Source organism: Pygocentrus nattereri, chromosome 4, assembly GCF_015220715.1.
Source record: "Pygocentrus nattereri isolate fPygNat1 chromosome 4, fPygNat1.pri, whole genome shotgun sequence".
NCBI lineage: Eukaryota > Metazoa > Chordata > Actinopteri > Characiformes > Serrasalmidae > Pygocentrus > Pygocentrus nattereri.
Window position 1 is genome coordinate 38,334,903 of NC_051214.1, and position 15,381 is coordinate 38,350,283.

A 15,381-nucleotide genomic window follows, 5' to 3' on the forward strand; every position below is an offset into this window, starting at 1 on the left:
GGTTTTCAATGCCTTATTTCTGGCAATGTATATACATTGTTTCTTTTGTATTTGTAGTCTTTCTTTTGTATTAGCATTTGCGTTCTCCTTCAATGCTGATGTGTTCTTAGCTTTTGTTTGTTTGATGTGACTCAGCAGGCCATAGTAGTTTAGCACAACAAGATGTATAATTATGGTAGCACATATTGGCACAGGTAAGAGTAGCATGAGTGCACTGACTTGACTCATGTTAATTACTTTTTACTGAGCATTACTAAGCATATCTCAGACTCAGATGCCTTGTCCACACAGAGCTACATGGACTGTCTGATGTACACTGAGATGGCCACAATTATTGTAAACTCTCAGTTCTCATTGGATCCTAACTTCCATGTGAATGCATTTCCATGCAGTGGCTTTTATCAGTCTAAAAAACAAACTTCTGTTTAACAAGCTAAATGCTAGCTAGCTGCCTGCTCTGCAATCCATGTCAACAACGAGCCTTTCAAAGCAAGTTTTAGTGTTTTCTTTTAAAACTTGTGTAGTTCACATCATGTCTTTAAAAATCCTTAACGAATTTAGTAGCTAGTAATCGAGATCTCCTCACGTTTGCCATTGCATACTATTTGTTTCACTCAGGTCAGTTTTAGCACTGTTATAACTGCCCCTACACAACACAATCATGGCAAACTAATGGTCTGCAGTTGGTCATTTTGCATGTCAAATGGCTCCTTCCTGTACCGGTAGGCTGTTCTTTGTCACGTTGAGTGACAAAACCCACCACACTCTCTACATTGAGAAGTGTCTCAGATCTCAGTCTTCTAATGATTAAAGGCCTTTGCTTGCATTTTGTCCTGTAGTGTTTCAGCTGGCTGTCCCCCAGACAGTATACAAGTCTTGAGAAAAATGCAACATTTCACAATAAACTCATAAGTCCTTCAACTTAATTCACGTGTTGTGGTAATGGCGTCTGGGGTGCATGGAAGAAGACCCAGGAGCCTCTTTGCTTTTTAGCTGCTTGTGTGAGCGATGCAGGATGTCTGAGGCCATTTCTCTGTCTGCTGCTGATTTGACAGGCGTCTCAGCTGTTCCCCTGACAGCGCATCACTGCTACCAAAGCTCAAGAGCGGCACAGGGCTGACACGCCATGCAGCGCTGCTGCTGCCTTCCATTTCACCTCAAAGAGCTCCAGCAGCAATACAAAGCACACTACAAAGAGCAACTTCAAGCCCAATGAGCTGAGCAAAACCACAGCATTAGCATCAGCCTGTCAGAAATTTGCAGACATCTTTTGAAATGTGAATTTTCACATTTCAGTTACATGTCGGTTAAATACATTTATTAGCATTAGATTTCATTAGCATAAAGCACAAAAGTTTCTATTAGCACTGTTGTATAAACATTCTGAAATGCTAAGAGGCCCTGAACTTTATACAGCCATTCTGCACAGGGAGTTTTATTAAATATTACAACCCACATACATTCAGATCACAGAAGCATTGCCTTACCTCCAGTTTTCACATGGAGAGCCTATTTAGCATACATAAGGACTTCATTTTCATGCATAAAAGATGGAGAGTGAATGACTGTACAGTATAAATACAGTATTAGTTAATAATTAATGACAGCAGCCCAAGTTTTAACTGCCTATGATGGAAAGAATTTATAACACGCCTACCACAACAGTGACATGCATCTGACCTGCGAATCGTACATGCAGGCAAAAGTGAAGAAATGGAGCCATCCATACACATCCAGTCTACAGTGAGATTTTCCATTTACAGGTGAAAGATGATATTTATTTGATGATGTGTCTGATTCAGTCTTATAAGACTGGTTTATAGCATTCATCATTTGCACTTTTAAAACTAAAGGTTCATAAAGGGTTCCTGATCTGGATATATGGTTCAAGGAAAAACCTTCATTGGCACAGAACCTTCACTTTTGTCAAAATTAATGGTTCATTACACTTCTTTCTAGATTCTTTACACTGATTCTCATATGATATCACTTCAAATAACTCTTTGTGGAACCTTAATTTTCCTCCACACTCTCATTTTGAAGAATGTAGATGACTTAAAACATACCCATGAATTTCTATCCAAATGGTTTTTGCATCCTATAATGGTGGTCCAGCAAAACTAGACTTGCCAAAGCTGTTGATTCTCCTTAAACATGTTGTCTTGTGTCTTTCTTCACACTTGCTCACACAGAATGTTCAGGGACTTCAGATATATGACTGATGATGATGTCAACATGACAAATGGATCATATTCCAGAAAACAAGATGAAGCACATAAACACTGTCAACAATTTTTAATGTGCAACTGCATTTGTTTTGTGGAACAAATGTTTCACACTAACCCAAACAGTAAAATTGTTTCATTTTCTGAGGGATTTCTAATGGCTAATTTAATTGGCTGCTAATTGCCTGAACCTCTAATTGTTTTGGGTGTTTATCAAATCTGTAGCAGATTTATCAAAGCTGTGTTTTTGGCTTGTATGGTTTGTTTCTAACACTTTAAGTAACAGGAGAAATGTGTACACAGAGCTACACAGAGCGTCTACTCTAGATTTGCATTTGTCTATGTCTATTTTGCATACATTTTTACATGAATAATAAAAAGCTGTGGTTTTGTAAAAGACATGCTATGTGCTTCTCTCTGTCAGAGTAATTTCAGCACTGTAACGTTTTATAGATTCAATTAAAATAGCTCGTTTAAACTTAGCTAAAGCTAAAACTAGTATCAGTATTACTTAACATTAGGAGTAGAAAAATATTTCTGGTGAAAAACATTACTGATAAAAATAAACACAAAGACCTATATTGTATACAATGTATGACACAAAGAACAAAAATGTCAAATAAACATGAAGATTCCTTTTTTTAGATTTTAGTTTAAACACTACTTTAAGGGCCCATAAATAAAAAATCCTTTCCTTATTAGCACAAAATAATTTGATATGTAAGTATGTGAATGTTGCTAATGTTACAAAATGTATTGTTCATGCTCCAGTTTATGCAGTCCATATAAAGAAATCCAACTTATTTACATATATCTGTCTATTCTATATATAGTTTAGCTCTGCCTGTTCTTATTTGTGTTATAGTGAGCGTTTCAGCCTGAACTACACAGTACTATACAATACAGGTTCTTTACTTATCTCAGTCTTTAAGTGACAGTAACAAAAACAGCTTGTTTAATTCTAAGGGATGAAGAGAGACTGGAAAACACTGTGTAAAACTCAAGAGAAAAAAAAGAATAGAAAAATATAGTATATGGGCCCTTTAATGACAAATACAGGAAAAAAGGAATGATCTAGGCTAGGGGTTTTCAAGTTGCAAAGGACCAGTAAATACCATAGACCCACATTTTATTTGTGATAGAACATAGAACACATATCAGATGTTGAAAGTAAGATTATTTTACCATTTCATGAAAATCTTGAACTCATTAAGAACTTGGAAGCAACACATCTCAAAAAAAGTTGGGACAGGGACAACAAAAGGCTGGAAAAGTAAGTGTTATTAAGAAAAAACAGCTGGAGCAGGATTTGCGACTAACTCACATCACATTGCTGAGTCTCTCAGAAGCAAATCTACAAGAACCTACAAATTGTGGAAAAATTTCAGCAAAATGTTCCTCAACGTAAAACTGTGAAGATTTTGGACATCCCACCATCTACAGAACACAATATCATCAAAAGATTTGGAGACATCCCTGTACACAAGAGACAAGGCCGACTGTCAATATTGGATACTCGTGATCTTCGGGCCCTCAAGCAGCACTGGACTGAAAACAGGCATGATTCTGTAATGGAAATCACTGCATGGGCTCAGGACCACTTCCAGAAATCACTGTCTGTGAACAGACACCTCGCATATTTCAGCAAGACAAAGCTAAACCAAATACTGCATCCATCACAACAGCATGGCTTTGCAGAAGAAGAGTCTGGGTGCTGAACTGACCTGCCTGCAGTCCAGACCTTTTACCAATAGGAAACATTTGGCGCATCATGAAGTGAAAAATCCAGCAAAAAAGACCAAGGAATGTTGAACAGTGTCACGATTGGCCCTTCCCAGTCCTGTCCATGTGTTCGTGTTGTGTTTTGATCTTCCATGTGCATTTGTTTTGGTATCCATAGTCCTGCCCCTTGTTTTGTGACTCCACCCCTGATTGTTTTCACCTGTCCCTCATCTTCCCGGTGTTGTATTTAAGCCCTGTGTTTGCCCTTTGTTTTCGCTGGTCTTTGTTTGAATATTTGTTTGTGTTGTATGCTATGTTGGATGTTCTGTTTTTACTTTTTGTTTGATTCTGATTTGTCATGTCTGCCCCCCAATCTATCTGTATTGGCTCTATGACCCTGGACTGTTTCGACCCTGATTTTGGATTTGCCCTTAGTAAATCTCGCTTATCTCAGCACGTGCGTCCGCCTCCTCGCTCCCTGTCACAAACAGCTAGAATCCTACATCAGAAAAGAATGGGACAACATTACTCTCCCAAAACTCTAGCAATTGGTTTCCTCACTCTCCAGACGTTTACAGACTGTTCTTAAAAGAAGAGGGGAAGCTACACAATGGTAGACATGGCCCTGTCCCAACTTCATAAACTGGTAAAATGTCTCACTTTCAACATCTTGTGTTCTATGTTCTATTGTAAATAAAAAATGTGTCGAGATTTGCATTGCACTCATTGCATTTTGTTTTTATTTACCATTATTTACATTTTGTGTCACAACTTTTTTTATTGCATTATATTGCATTTTTTTATTTTTATTATATTATTACATTTTTTCTGAAAATATATGAAATTATTGGCTTTCTAACCAGAAGCCGAAACGCTGCGCTGGTTCATGTTCATGTATGTCGCTGAAATATGACCATATTTTGCATACGTTAATAGGCTTTACTGCTTGGTTTGGTCAATATTGATAAAGAGTAATAGTTTCATCTCTGTTATAAATGTTTATGTTTGAGGAGTGTTCCTGAAAAATGCATAGCAGTTGCCACTGGGTGGAATCAGTAAAGAAATGCCACGTGGACATTTATGGCCACTGTCAGACATTGAAAACCCACACTGCCGAAGTCAACCTTACCTCTTAATAGCCTTGTAGCAGATGATGACGGTCAAGAGAAGGAAGACTACTGAAGCACAGCTCACTGTCCCCAGCACCAAAATCTCGACCTCCCTTCCCCAGGGCTTCATAGGTGGAACAGTAGACGGAGCCACTATGATAGAGAAAGAGAGAGAGAGAGAGAGAGAGAGAGAGAAATGAAAAGGGCACTGTAGGGAAAGAAGCTCTGCTCACACTGTGGCTATATCCTCTCTCTCACCTGTAAAGCTCCAGGGCCCAGTGACGGGGCCGCAGTGCATTGCACCACTCCATTAATCAGCTCCTATCTGAGAGGTGCTTCATTCGGCCCATTACGCAGCCACCTCACCCAGAAACGTATTAGCACTTCAGGGCCCTCCACCATACCTCCTGCGCCACTTTAAAGTTTGGATGAGTTTTTCTGTGGTTGGGGGGGTGTTGGCACTGCTGTGCTTTATTGAGTATGGATTTTAATGGCACTTATAAAAATTCACGGGAGAAGGCAAATTAACGGCCCCCCTCACCCTCACAATCATGCACAAGTACCGCATCTACGGTCTCTTTCTGTGTGTCGAGCTCTGGATTCAGCATTTTCTGAGCCTCATCAGCATACAGCACACAGATATGCAATAGTCCATTAAAGCCAGAGCAAAGCTACTACTACTGTAGACTGACAGGATTTGTTATCTCCTTACTGGCTGTGCAAGTAAGAGAGCCAACCTTATTTTTATACAGAACAATTTCATTTCAAAACGGCCTGGGCTTAATCAAGGGTCAACACCGCTGACCGGCTGCTTCTGTATTTTACTAGTGGTGCATCAATACAATTTACTATAATTAACAATGCATTTTCTAGAACAGTAGTTACCAACCCTTCCAGTAAGTGTTGTTCAAACCACAATCTACCACACCTGCTGCAGTCCTTGACTGGCTGGATCAGATGTATTAGTGTTTGATAAAGAAGGTTCAGCCTGCTAGGTTGGAACTAAACTCTGCAGTATAGTGGATCTCCTGTAGGAAGGATGGTGACTAATTTTACAATCCTATAGAGAATGTTGGTGTACAATGGTTTGCACTATTGTACACTGTAAAAATGGTCATTTCAATTTACTCATTCTATTTACTAATTTTTCAATTTACTAATTCAATAGTGTCACTCCTTCAACTAGCTATCCTGACATACAGTATATTACCATAATAATGCCATAACAGTAACACTATCAACCATTTAAATGTATGCAGATGTCTGTGAATTACAGGTGAAAATTCATGCCTTCATTACATGTAGTGTTGAATACTGTAATACTCTTTTTGCTGAGCTTCTTAAGAAAACAAACCACCCTCTACAACTTGTACAAAACACAACAGCACAAATCCTAACGTAAACAAAAAAGAGAGCTCATATCACAACTGTTCAGAAATAACTGCACTGGCTACCTGTTTGTCTATGTTCCTGCATGTGATTTTAAATACTGGCCTTCTGCAAATACCTTCCATAAAATACAGAAAATGCAGAGAGGCCTCTTTCAGGTATTACACTTCCATGTAATCACACTGAACAAAAGTTGTATACATCATTTTAAAATTTAATTTAAAATCTATTTATCTGGGTATTAAGCACTTATATTATTAGAAAAAAATATTATTAACAATATTAATACAATAATACAATTTCTCTCTCTCTCTCTCTCTCTCTCTCTCTCTCTCTCTCTCTCTCTCTCTCTCTCCAGGAATGTTATAGTATCCATCCATCCATCCATCCATCCTCAACCGCTTATCCGGGTCCAGGTCGCGGGGGCAGCAGTCTAAGCAAAGAGGCCCAGGCCTCCCTCTCCTCTGCCACCTCCTCCAGCTCTTCCGGAGGGATACCGAGGCGTTCCCAAGACAGTCAAGAGAGATAATCCATCCAACATGTCCTGGGTCTTCCCCGGGGTCGCTCCCGAATCGCAGATCTTCTCACCCTATCTCTAAGGGAGAGCCCGGCGACTCTGCGGAGAAAGCTCATTTCGGCCCAAGATATTTAAACTCCTCCGTTTGGGGCAAAAATTCACTCCCGACCTGGACAGAGCATTCCACCTTTTTCCGACTGAGGACCATGGTCTCAGATTTCGAGGTGCTGATTTTCATCCCAGCCGCTTCACACTCGGCTGCAAACTGGTCCAGAGAGAGCTGGAAGTCCCGGCCTGATGGTGCCAACAGGACCACATCATCCGCAAAAAGCAGACGTGAAATCCTGAGGCCACCATACTGGACACCCTCCGCCGCTTGGCTGTTCCGAGAAATTGTGTCCATAAAAGTTATGAACAGAATCGGTGACAACGGACAGCTCTGGTGGAGTCCAACCCTGACTGGATGATAATCCGACTTACTGCCAGCTATACGAACCAAGCTCCTACTCCTTTTGTACAGGGACTGAATGGCCCCTAACAACAAGCCACTCACACCATACTCCTAGAGCACTCCCCACAGGATCCCCCGAGGGACATGGTCGAATGCCTTCTCCAAATCCACAAAACACATGTAGACTGGTTGGGTGAACTCCCACGCAGTCTCCAGAATCCTGGTGAAGATAAAAAGCTGGTCCAGCATTCCATGACCTGGGCGACACCCGCATTGTTCCTCTTGTAGCTGAGATTCAACTATCGGTTGGACTCTCTTCTCCAGTACCCCTGCATAGACCTTACCAGGTAGGCTGAGAAGTGTGATCCCCTGGTAGTTGGAACACGCTCTCCGGTTCCCTTTCTTAAAAAGCCGGACCACCACCCCGGTCTGCCAGGGGGACCGTCCCAGATGTCCACGTGATGCTGCAGAGGCGTGTCAGCCAAGACAGCCGTACAACATCCAGAGCCCTCAGGAATTCTGGGCGGATCTCATCCAGCCCCGGTGCTCAGCCACCAAGGAGTTTTCCAACCACCTTGGCTACCTCGCCCGAGTGATGGACAGACCCTTGCTCGGATCTCCAAGCTCTGCATCCTCTGGGGAAGGATCGTTGGTGGGATTGAGAAGATCCTTGAAGTATTCCTTCCACAGTCCAATGACGTCCCCAGTCGAAGTCAGCAGCCCCCCAGCCCCACTGTATACAGTGTTGGTCGGGAACCGCTTTCCTCTCCTGAGGCGTCTGACGATTTGCCTGTCAATAGTCTTTCTCCATGGCCTCACCAAACTCCTCCCACACCTGAGTTTTTGCCTCAGCAATCACCGAAGCTGCGGCCCGCTTGGCCCTTTGGTACCCATCTATTGCCTCCAGAGTCCCACAAGCCAACCAGGCCCGATACGACTCTTTCTTCAGCTTGATGGCTTCCTTTACCCGAGGTGTCCACCAGCAGGTTCAGAGATTGCTGCCACGACAGGCACCAATGACCTTGCGGCCACAGCTCCGATCCACTGCAGCAACAATGGAGGCACAGAACAGGGCCCACTCAGACTCAATGTCACCAGCCTCCCTCGGTATGCGGTCAAAGATTTGTCGGATGTGGGAGCTGAAGATCTTTCTGGTAGGTTCCTCTGCCAGATGTTCCCAACAAACCCTCACAACTCGTTTGGGTCTGCCAGGTCTGTCCGGTATTTTCACCCGCCATCTGATCCAACTCACCAGTTGGACTAGGTGGTTGACATCTCCGCTCCTCTCTTCACTCAGGTGTCCAAAACACATGGTCGCAAATCCGATGACACAACTACGAAGTCGATCAACAAACTGTGGCCTAAGGTGTCCTGATGCCATGTACACTTATGCACACCTTTGTGTTCGAACATGGTGTTTGTTATGGACAGACTGTGGCAAGCACAGAACTCCAATAACAAAACACCCCTTGGTTTCAGATCGGGGAGGCCGTTCCTCCTAATCACACCCTTCCAGGTCTCACTGTCATTGCCCACGTGAGCGTTGAAGTCACCCAGTAAGACTATGGAGTCCCCACAGGGGGCACTTTCCAGTACTCCCTCTAGGGTTTCCAAGAAGGCCAGGTACTCCGAACTGCTGTTTGGTGCATAAGCACAGACAACAGTCAAAGCCTGTTCCCTGACCTGAAGGCGCAGGGAAATAACCCACTCGTCTACCTGAGAAAACCCCAACGTACAGGCGCTGAGCCAGGGAGCTATGAGTAAGCCCACTCCTGCCCGATGCCTCTCACCAAGGACAACTCCAGAAGGGAATAAAGTCCAACCCCTCTCAAGAGAGTCTGTTCCAGAGCCCCTGTCATGTGTTGAGGTGAGCCCAACTGTATCTAGTTGGTATCTCTCAGCCTCATACACTAGCTCGGGCTCTTTCCCTGCCAGAGAGGTCACATTCTACATTCCAAGAGCCAGTTTCAATAGCCGAGGATCGGAATGCCAAGGCCCCTGTCTTCGGCTGCCACCCAATCCACATTGCACCGGACCCCCATAAGCGCCTCTCCCACGGGTGGTGGGTCCATGGGAGAGTGGTCCCATGTAACTCTTTCGGGGTGAGCCTGGCCAGGACCCATGGGTAAAGGCCTGGCCACCAGGTGCTTGCCAAGAAGCCCCTCCCCCAGGCCACAGTAACCCTGATCTGGGCAAGGGAAACTGAGTCCTGTTCTTTTGTTATAGTATAGTTATGTTATAGTATATGTGTTACAATAGCACCAGAGATTAAGAAGTGTGTAAATGCACTCCTGAATAAAATGGATGAGCTGGGACAAAACATGATGATTTGGGATTGGTTAAAAAATATTTGGGGCTATAGCCCTGGAAGCCCAGGCCAGATGATGCCACTGTTCAATTCCAACATCCCTCAAAAGTGCTCAGAACAGAGACTAAAACCAGGTTTGTCAGATTTATTTATCAGTCTACTCAAGCTTTAGCAGGAACGTCAGTGTTTATATAGAAGTTTTTTTGTCTTTACATGCTGTGTGCTGACTATAACACAGTTAATAAACATAAGTGGTGTTTATATGGTGTAAATTTAAAATTTAGTGGGTAAGTAAAGTCAAATTATTCTTCCAAAAAGGTAAAAGATAACCTCTGAATTCTGAATACTGCCTTTACAAACTTGGACTGAGTACAGATACTTATTTTCTGTATTCTCGAATATATTTCCTATATTGCATTCCATTACATCCCAACCTTGATTATTTGTAGTTTTCATCCAGTGTGTGGTTTGACTAATCAATGATTTCTTATCTTAAATCAGTTGTTCTGGTGATGGAATGAAATCTGGAGAAATTAGGAGATTTCATTCTAGCGACTAACTAGATAGCAGCTTTTTTTAAATAGGAATTTCTTGTCACTTTTTACTGTATTTTATGTTTGTTTGCATCTATTGCAACAGTACATGGTGATTTTACAAGCAAAAACACATTGCCAAGATAAATGGTTTTAAGCAATGTGCTTAGGCACCTGACTAAAGCATTTACAATGGTTAAAAAAACTCTTATATTAATGTTTGTACTAGTTTCCACCACTGAAAAGCTATACTTTTCACATGACTGAAACATCCCAAGTGACCCAAAAAAGAACTGGAGCGGTCCACCTTCCTCAGATGGCTGCCCCTGATTGGTCAGAAGCCTGGCCCTGCTGTTTATGATCCAAGTGATTAGGTTAGGTGTACAGCATAATTTGCCATGCTAATGTTTTCCAGTAAAAAGTGATCCACCATTGTGACTGCGAATCCAGGATTAAATTGAAATGTATTTAAAATTAGATGGCTAGACTAGAAATCCTGCTTTGTGAGACAGGCCACTGCTGTTGAACTGAATATCAATAAAAGAAACTCACAAGTGCATCCTGATTCCCAGTCTGCTTACACCTCTTTTCAGTAATGAACAACTCATAACTGTCTCATAATCTGACATTTTTAAAATCAAAATCAATTTTTTTAAACAAGCCATTAGTCCCATTAGGAGATTAGCTGATTTAAATGTAAACAAACCTTTGCTTTTTAAGTTTGGGGAATTCCGGCAGTGCTTTACCCAGAAGCAGGTCAGCATGTCCCAAATGACACTGAAACTGTAGTGTGAAAACAAGTGCAACCCATGCAGGCTGTTTTTAGTTTGACAGTGATTAACCCACATTCCATGAGTATTCCCAAGACATTATCCCACAGCGCAGGAATATTAATCACTGAATTAGTCCTCTTTTGCACATCAGCAAATTCATATACTCAGCATTGCCATTTATCATCCTGATCGATATTTACAAATTTTGCTGTTACAGCTGATTAAACCTAAACACATGCATGAGGAAATTAGCCGACTCTCTTATTGATCAAAGACTTTTGTATTAGCATTGTAATTAATAAGAGGAAAACAAACAGGAAATGTTCAGGTTTAATAGATGGTATAGTCACATTGGCAGTGGGTATCAGTCCTGCTCTTGGGGCGCTACTGTCCCGCATATTTTGATGTTTTCCCCACTCTAACACATCTAATCCAAATATTCAGCTAATTAACAAGAACGGCCCCCCTTTGAATTGGGTGTATTAGAGGAGGAAAAACACCAAAAAGGTGCAATGTAGGTCAGTAACAGAGTCGGACTGCCGTTTTTAATGGGTGCAACAAAATGGAAAAACTCCCTAAGAGCAAGAAGAAACCTTGAGAGGAACCAAGACTCAAAAGGGGAATCCGTCCTCCTCTGGTCGACAAACAGCATTAGAATAAATTATTAGAATACAAAGTGGGAAAAACAGGTGGAGCAATGGTTCATTACATAGTTTAAGTTTATGCTGCAGCAGCAGCACCATCAAGAAGGTCATTTTTGGAATTCCAGTTTCAGAAATTTGTCACGATTAGCCCCTCCCAGTCCTGTCCATGTGCATTTGCTTTGGTATTCTACTTGTTTTGTCTCCACCTGTGTTCGCACCTGTGCCTTGTTACCCTTATGTATTTAAGCCCTGTGTTTTCCACGGTCTGGTTACTGGTCTTTGTTTGAATCTCTGTCTGTGTTGTTGGTCTTGTATGCTGTGTTGGTTGTACTGGTGTTGTTTGTTTGATTCTGGTTTATGTCATGTCTGGTCCCCGATCTATCCGTGTTGGCTCATTGACCCTGGACTATCTCGACCCTGATTTTGGATTTGCCCTTAATAAATCTCGCTTATCTCAGCATGTGCATCCGCCTCCTTGCTCCCCGTCACAAAATTCCTGTTTTTAAATATTATTTTATTTTTTCTTATGTATTTTTTATGTTTTTTAGTATTCATTTGTAATAATACTTCTAATAATAATAATTGTAATAACACACACACACACACACACACACACACACACACACGCACACACACACACACACACACACACACACACACACACACTCATCTTCTAAACCGCTTATCCTTCTGGGTCGCGGGGGGGAGCTGAAATAATTGTAATAGCATTGGTTTATTATTTTTTATTACTTTTTATGTTTTATTGTTTTTGTTTTATTTAATTAGTTATTATATATCTAATGTTCTCTGAATATATCTCCTGAAAACTTGTACTTAAAGGCTGTTATTACTGGAAAGACAAATGAAGTGCGGTCTTTGACTTCTGCACAGTACTTTATGCTCCTAAAAACCACCAACAAAAGCTCTTAAGTTGATTAAATTGTTGAACTGTCTGCCATGTTGCAGCACTTAAAAAAGCACTGAACCTTTCATATACTAATCAGAGGGTAATTGTAAGAATCTGAACTATTTTCTTTGATCAGACGAATAAACGCTGTGTTCAGATCACCAGGTTTGATGACAGGTGTTTTATTGCTTTGCTGTAGTTCTGCTTTGGTATTCAAATCTGCAATACACTTGGTTTCAGAATCAAAGTGAAAAATCTTACTAAAATACAGCTAAAGCAGAAATAAATGTGCTCATCTATGGGTAAAATTGATGATGCCAGCATTATTCCATTATCAAATCATAACTTTGGACTAATTTGACTTCATTTTGGACCTATGTCATGCCTAGCCTCTCTTTAGCATGAAAAGACTGCGGAGAAGAGCCCATCGCCATGAACAGTGTCTGACTGCCTGCATACGGCTCTTGCTGGCGGTAGGTTTATGAGGGCTGACTCGAGCGTATGTTATCTCTGGCCGATGACCCAGAGAGAGGAGTGAAGTGGATGATGTTCATTAATGAGTATGGCGGCAGCCTGGGAGACGAGGGTTGTCCTCACAAGACTCCTCAGCCTCAGCTGGGCCAGCACACACTCTACTGTCACCAAAAAAAAAAAAAAACACAACACATACACACAACATGGCTGCCTCAGAAGACGCCCTCTGGGACTGAGAAGCGTCTGGCTCGAGTGAACTCAGTAATTGGGCCCTCGTGTATCTCTAGAGAAGGAAAAATGTGTGAGTGAGGAAACAGGAAAGATGTTTCAGAGGGAATCATAACCATGCATGCTTCAACATCGCATCCTTCACAACCACTGAGGAGTGGGAATGGTAAAAAATGCATCTTTTATTTCTGAAAAGGCCTGGGTTTGTGAAAGTCAACCATGAGGGACCATTTCTATATATTTTTAAACATTTTTCATTATTATGAGGACAAATGTTTTGTAAGTATTTGGGCGTGACCTATATTAAAAATTTTGTGACCAATACCACTTTTAAGGAGCTAAAAATTCTGATAATAAATAATACTGACTGGTATCATTTTAACAGCCTGAACTTAAACAGACTCCAACAGTTGAAAAGACACTCTGGCCAAAATTATGTCTGCTGCAAACATGCTTTCTTCCATCCTACAGTGACAAAAACTACAAATGCTTTGGGATTGAGTTGTAAAGCAGTTGCAGTTTTGGGACGGCTTGATTTTTTATTTTGCTAGCTGATATTAGCTGATAGGAAGCTGAGTATCTTAGACCCTGTTCACACCGACAATTCCATGTATCTCCAATGATCAGATCTCAGGACTGGAGGCAGGGTACCACTCACTTTTATCACATCAGTCTCTTGCTGCGTTTCTTATCAGACAAAATGTATCATGAATCTGTGTTTATTTAAGGCAAAGGGCTAAAGGTTTACACCACATAAACAGCTAATGCAAAGCGTAAACAAATGGTAGAGGAGGTGAAAAATTAAGCTATGCAGCTGCTTTCGTCTGTGCTGGGCTGATGCAGTTGATTTAGGTGGTCCTTCTGGTCCTGCTGAAGATTCACACTGTAAATGTTATGTGGTCCTATGTGTCCCTGATCACCTCTGAAAGTGGTCTGAATAAACAGATCACAATCATTACGTCTTGGATCTCAAAGACGCATTGTATTTGAATTATTTATTTATTACTTGATTTATGTTAATTAGCAGGGGGCAAGCCTTCACCCTCTGATACTGGTGGTGCAGTACAGTGATGGGGCAGCTGATTAAGACGCACAAAGAGAGGAGATGAACTGATAAAAAAGATGATTACTAACTAAAAGATGCTGTCACTATCAAGACAGAACCTTTCCAATTTTGCCATTTATACAATTTTATTTTACACAATTAAAAATGTCAGCTGCACCTTACATTATATGACAAAAGATCTAAAATCTTTTTTCATTAACTAACATTCAAAGTTTAACTGAAAATATGCATAATGGATTGTGATGAAATAATTGAGAATATGACAAGATTATTCTTTCATAATGCAAGACCATTCAGAATGGTTGAATGTTTGACTCCTGCTGCACTGTTCAAGCACTTCAAAAGAGTACCAAAATAGAAAAAAGGTATTATTTAAAAAATAAAGATTTCAAAAAGGGTTCTTTGTGCAATGGCACTGAAGAACTTCTTTTGGTTGCCTAAAAACCTCTTTGAAGAAGCATGTCTGTAGAGAATGTGAAGAATCTACAGATCTGTTGCACAACATAGAGGTTCTAGGAAGAAACCTTAAATTAGTTTTAGAACCTTTACACTAATTCTTTGTTTACTTCTACCTTCAATTTAAATGTTTTTCACACTCACATATTTCTTTTTCAAACATACATCTGTAGGCAGCCAAAAGAGGTTCTGATATGTAATGTATTTATCAGTAAAATAGATATTCAATAAAAAAGATGCAGATACATGGTTTTAGAGATATTTTAGTAGCTCAGCTTGGAGAGGCTAGGAGGCCAGATAATTCCTTTTTGTAATTCCAAGTTGAAGACTTTGTGTTATTGTGTATATCAACTGGTGGAAAAGACAACATCCAACAGATAAACACAGTGATTTTGAATAAAGATTATTGACCCTACCTTTCAAAACATTGCTTATGTGAGCTTAATGGGAGTTATCTATAATGTGTAAACTAAAATAATGGAAGGTAGATTTGAAGTCTTCTTTCTGTGATTAAGAAGCAGCAGGCATATCAGAGATACCATGATGGCAGCTGGAGAGCCAGGCCTATTAGATTAGGCT

General features: G+C 41.0%; 1 protein-coding gene across 1 annotated transcript in view; it reads right to left on the bottom strand.

The window, feature by feature from the left end:
- The window catches only part of prima1 (proline rich membrane anchor 1), a 53,665-nt gene that overhangs the window by 15,797 nt on the left and 22,487 nt on the right, over positions 1-15,381 (bottom strand). Inside the window, exon 3 of the mRNA XM_017692491.2 lies at positions 5,077-5,209. Within this exon, the coding sequence (XP_017547980.1) occupies positions 5,077-5,209 (133 nt within the window). The remainder of the gene's footprint in view (positions 1-5,076; positions 5,210-15,381) is intronic.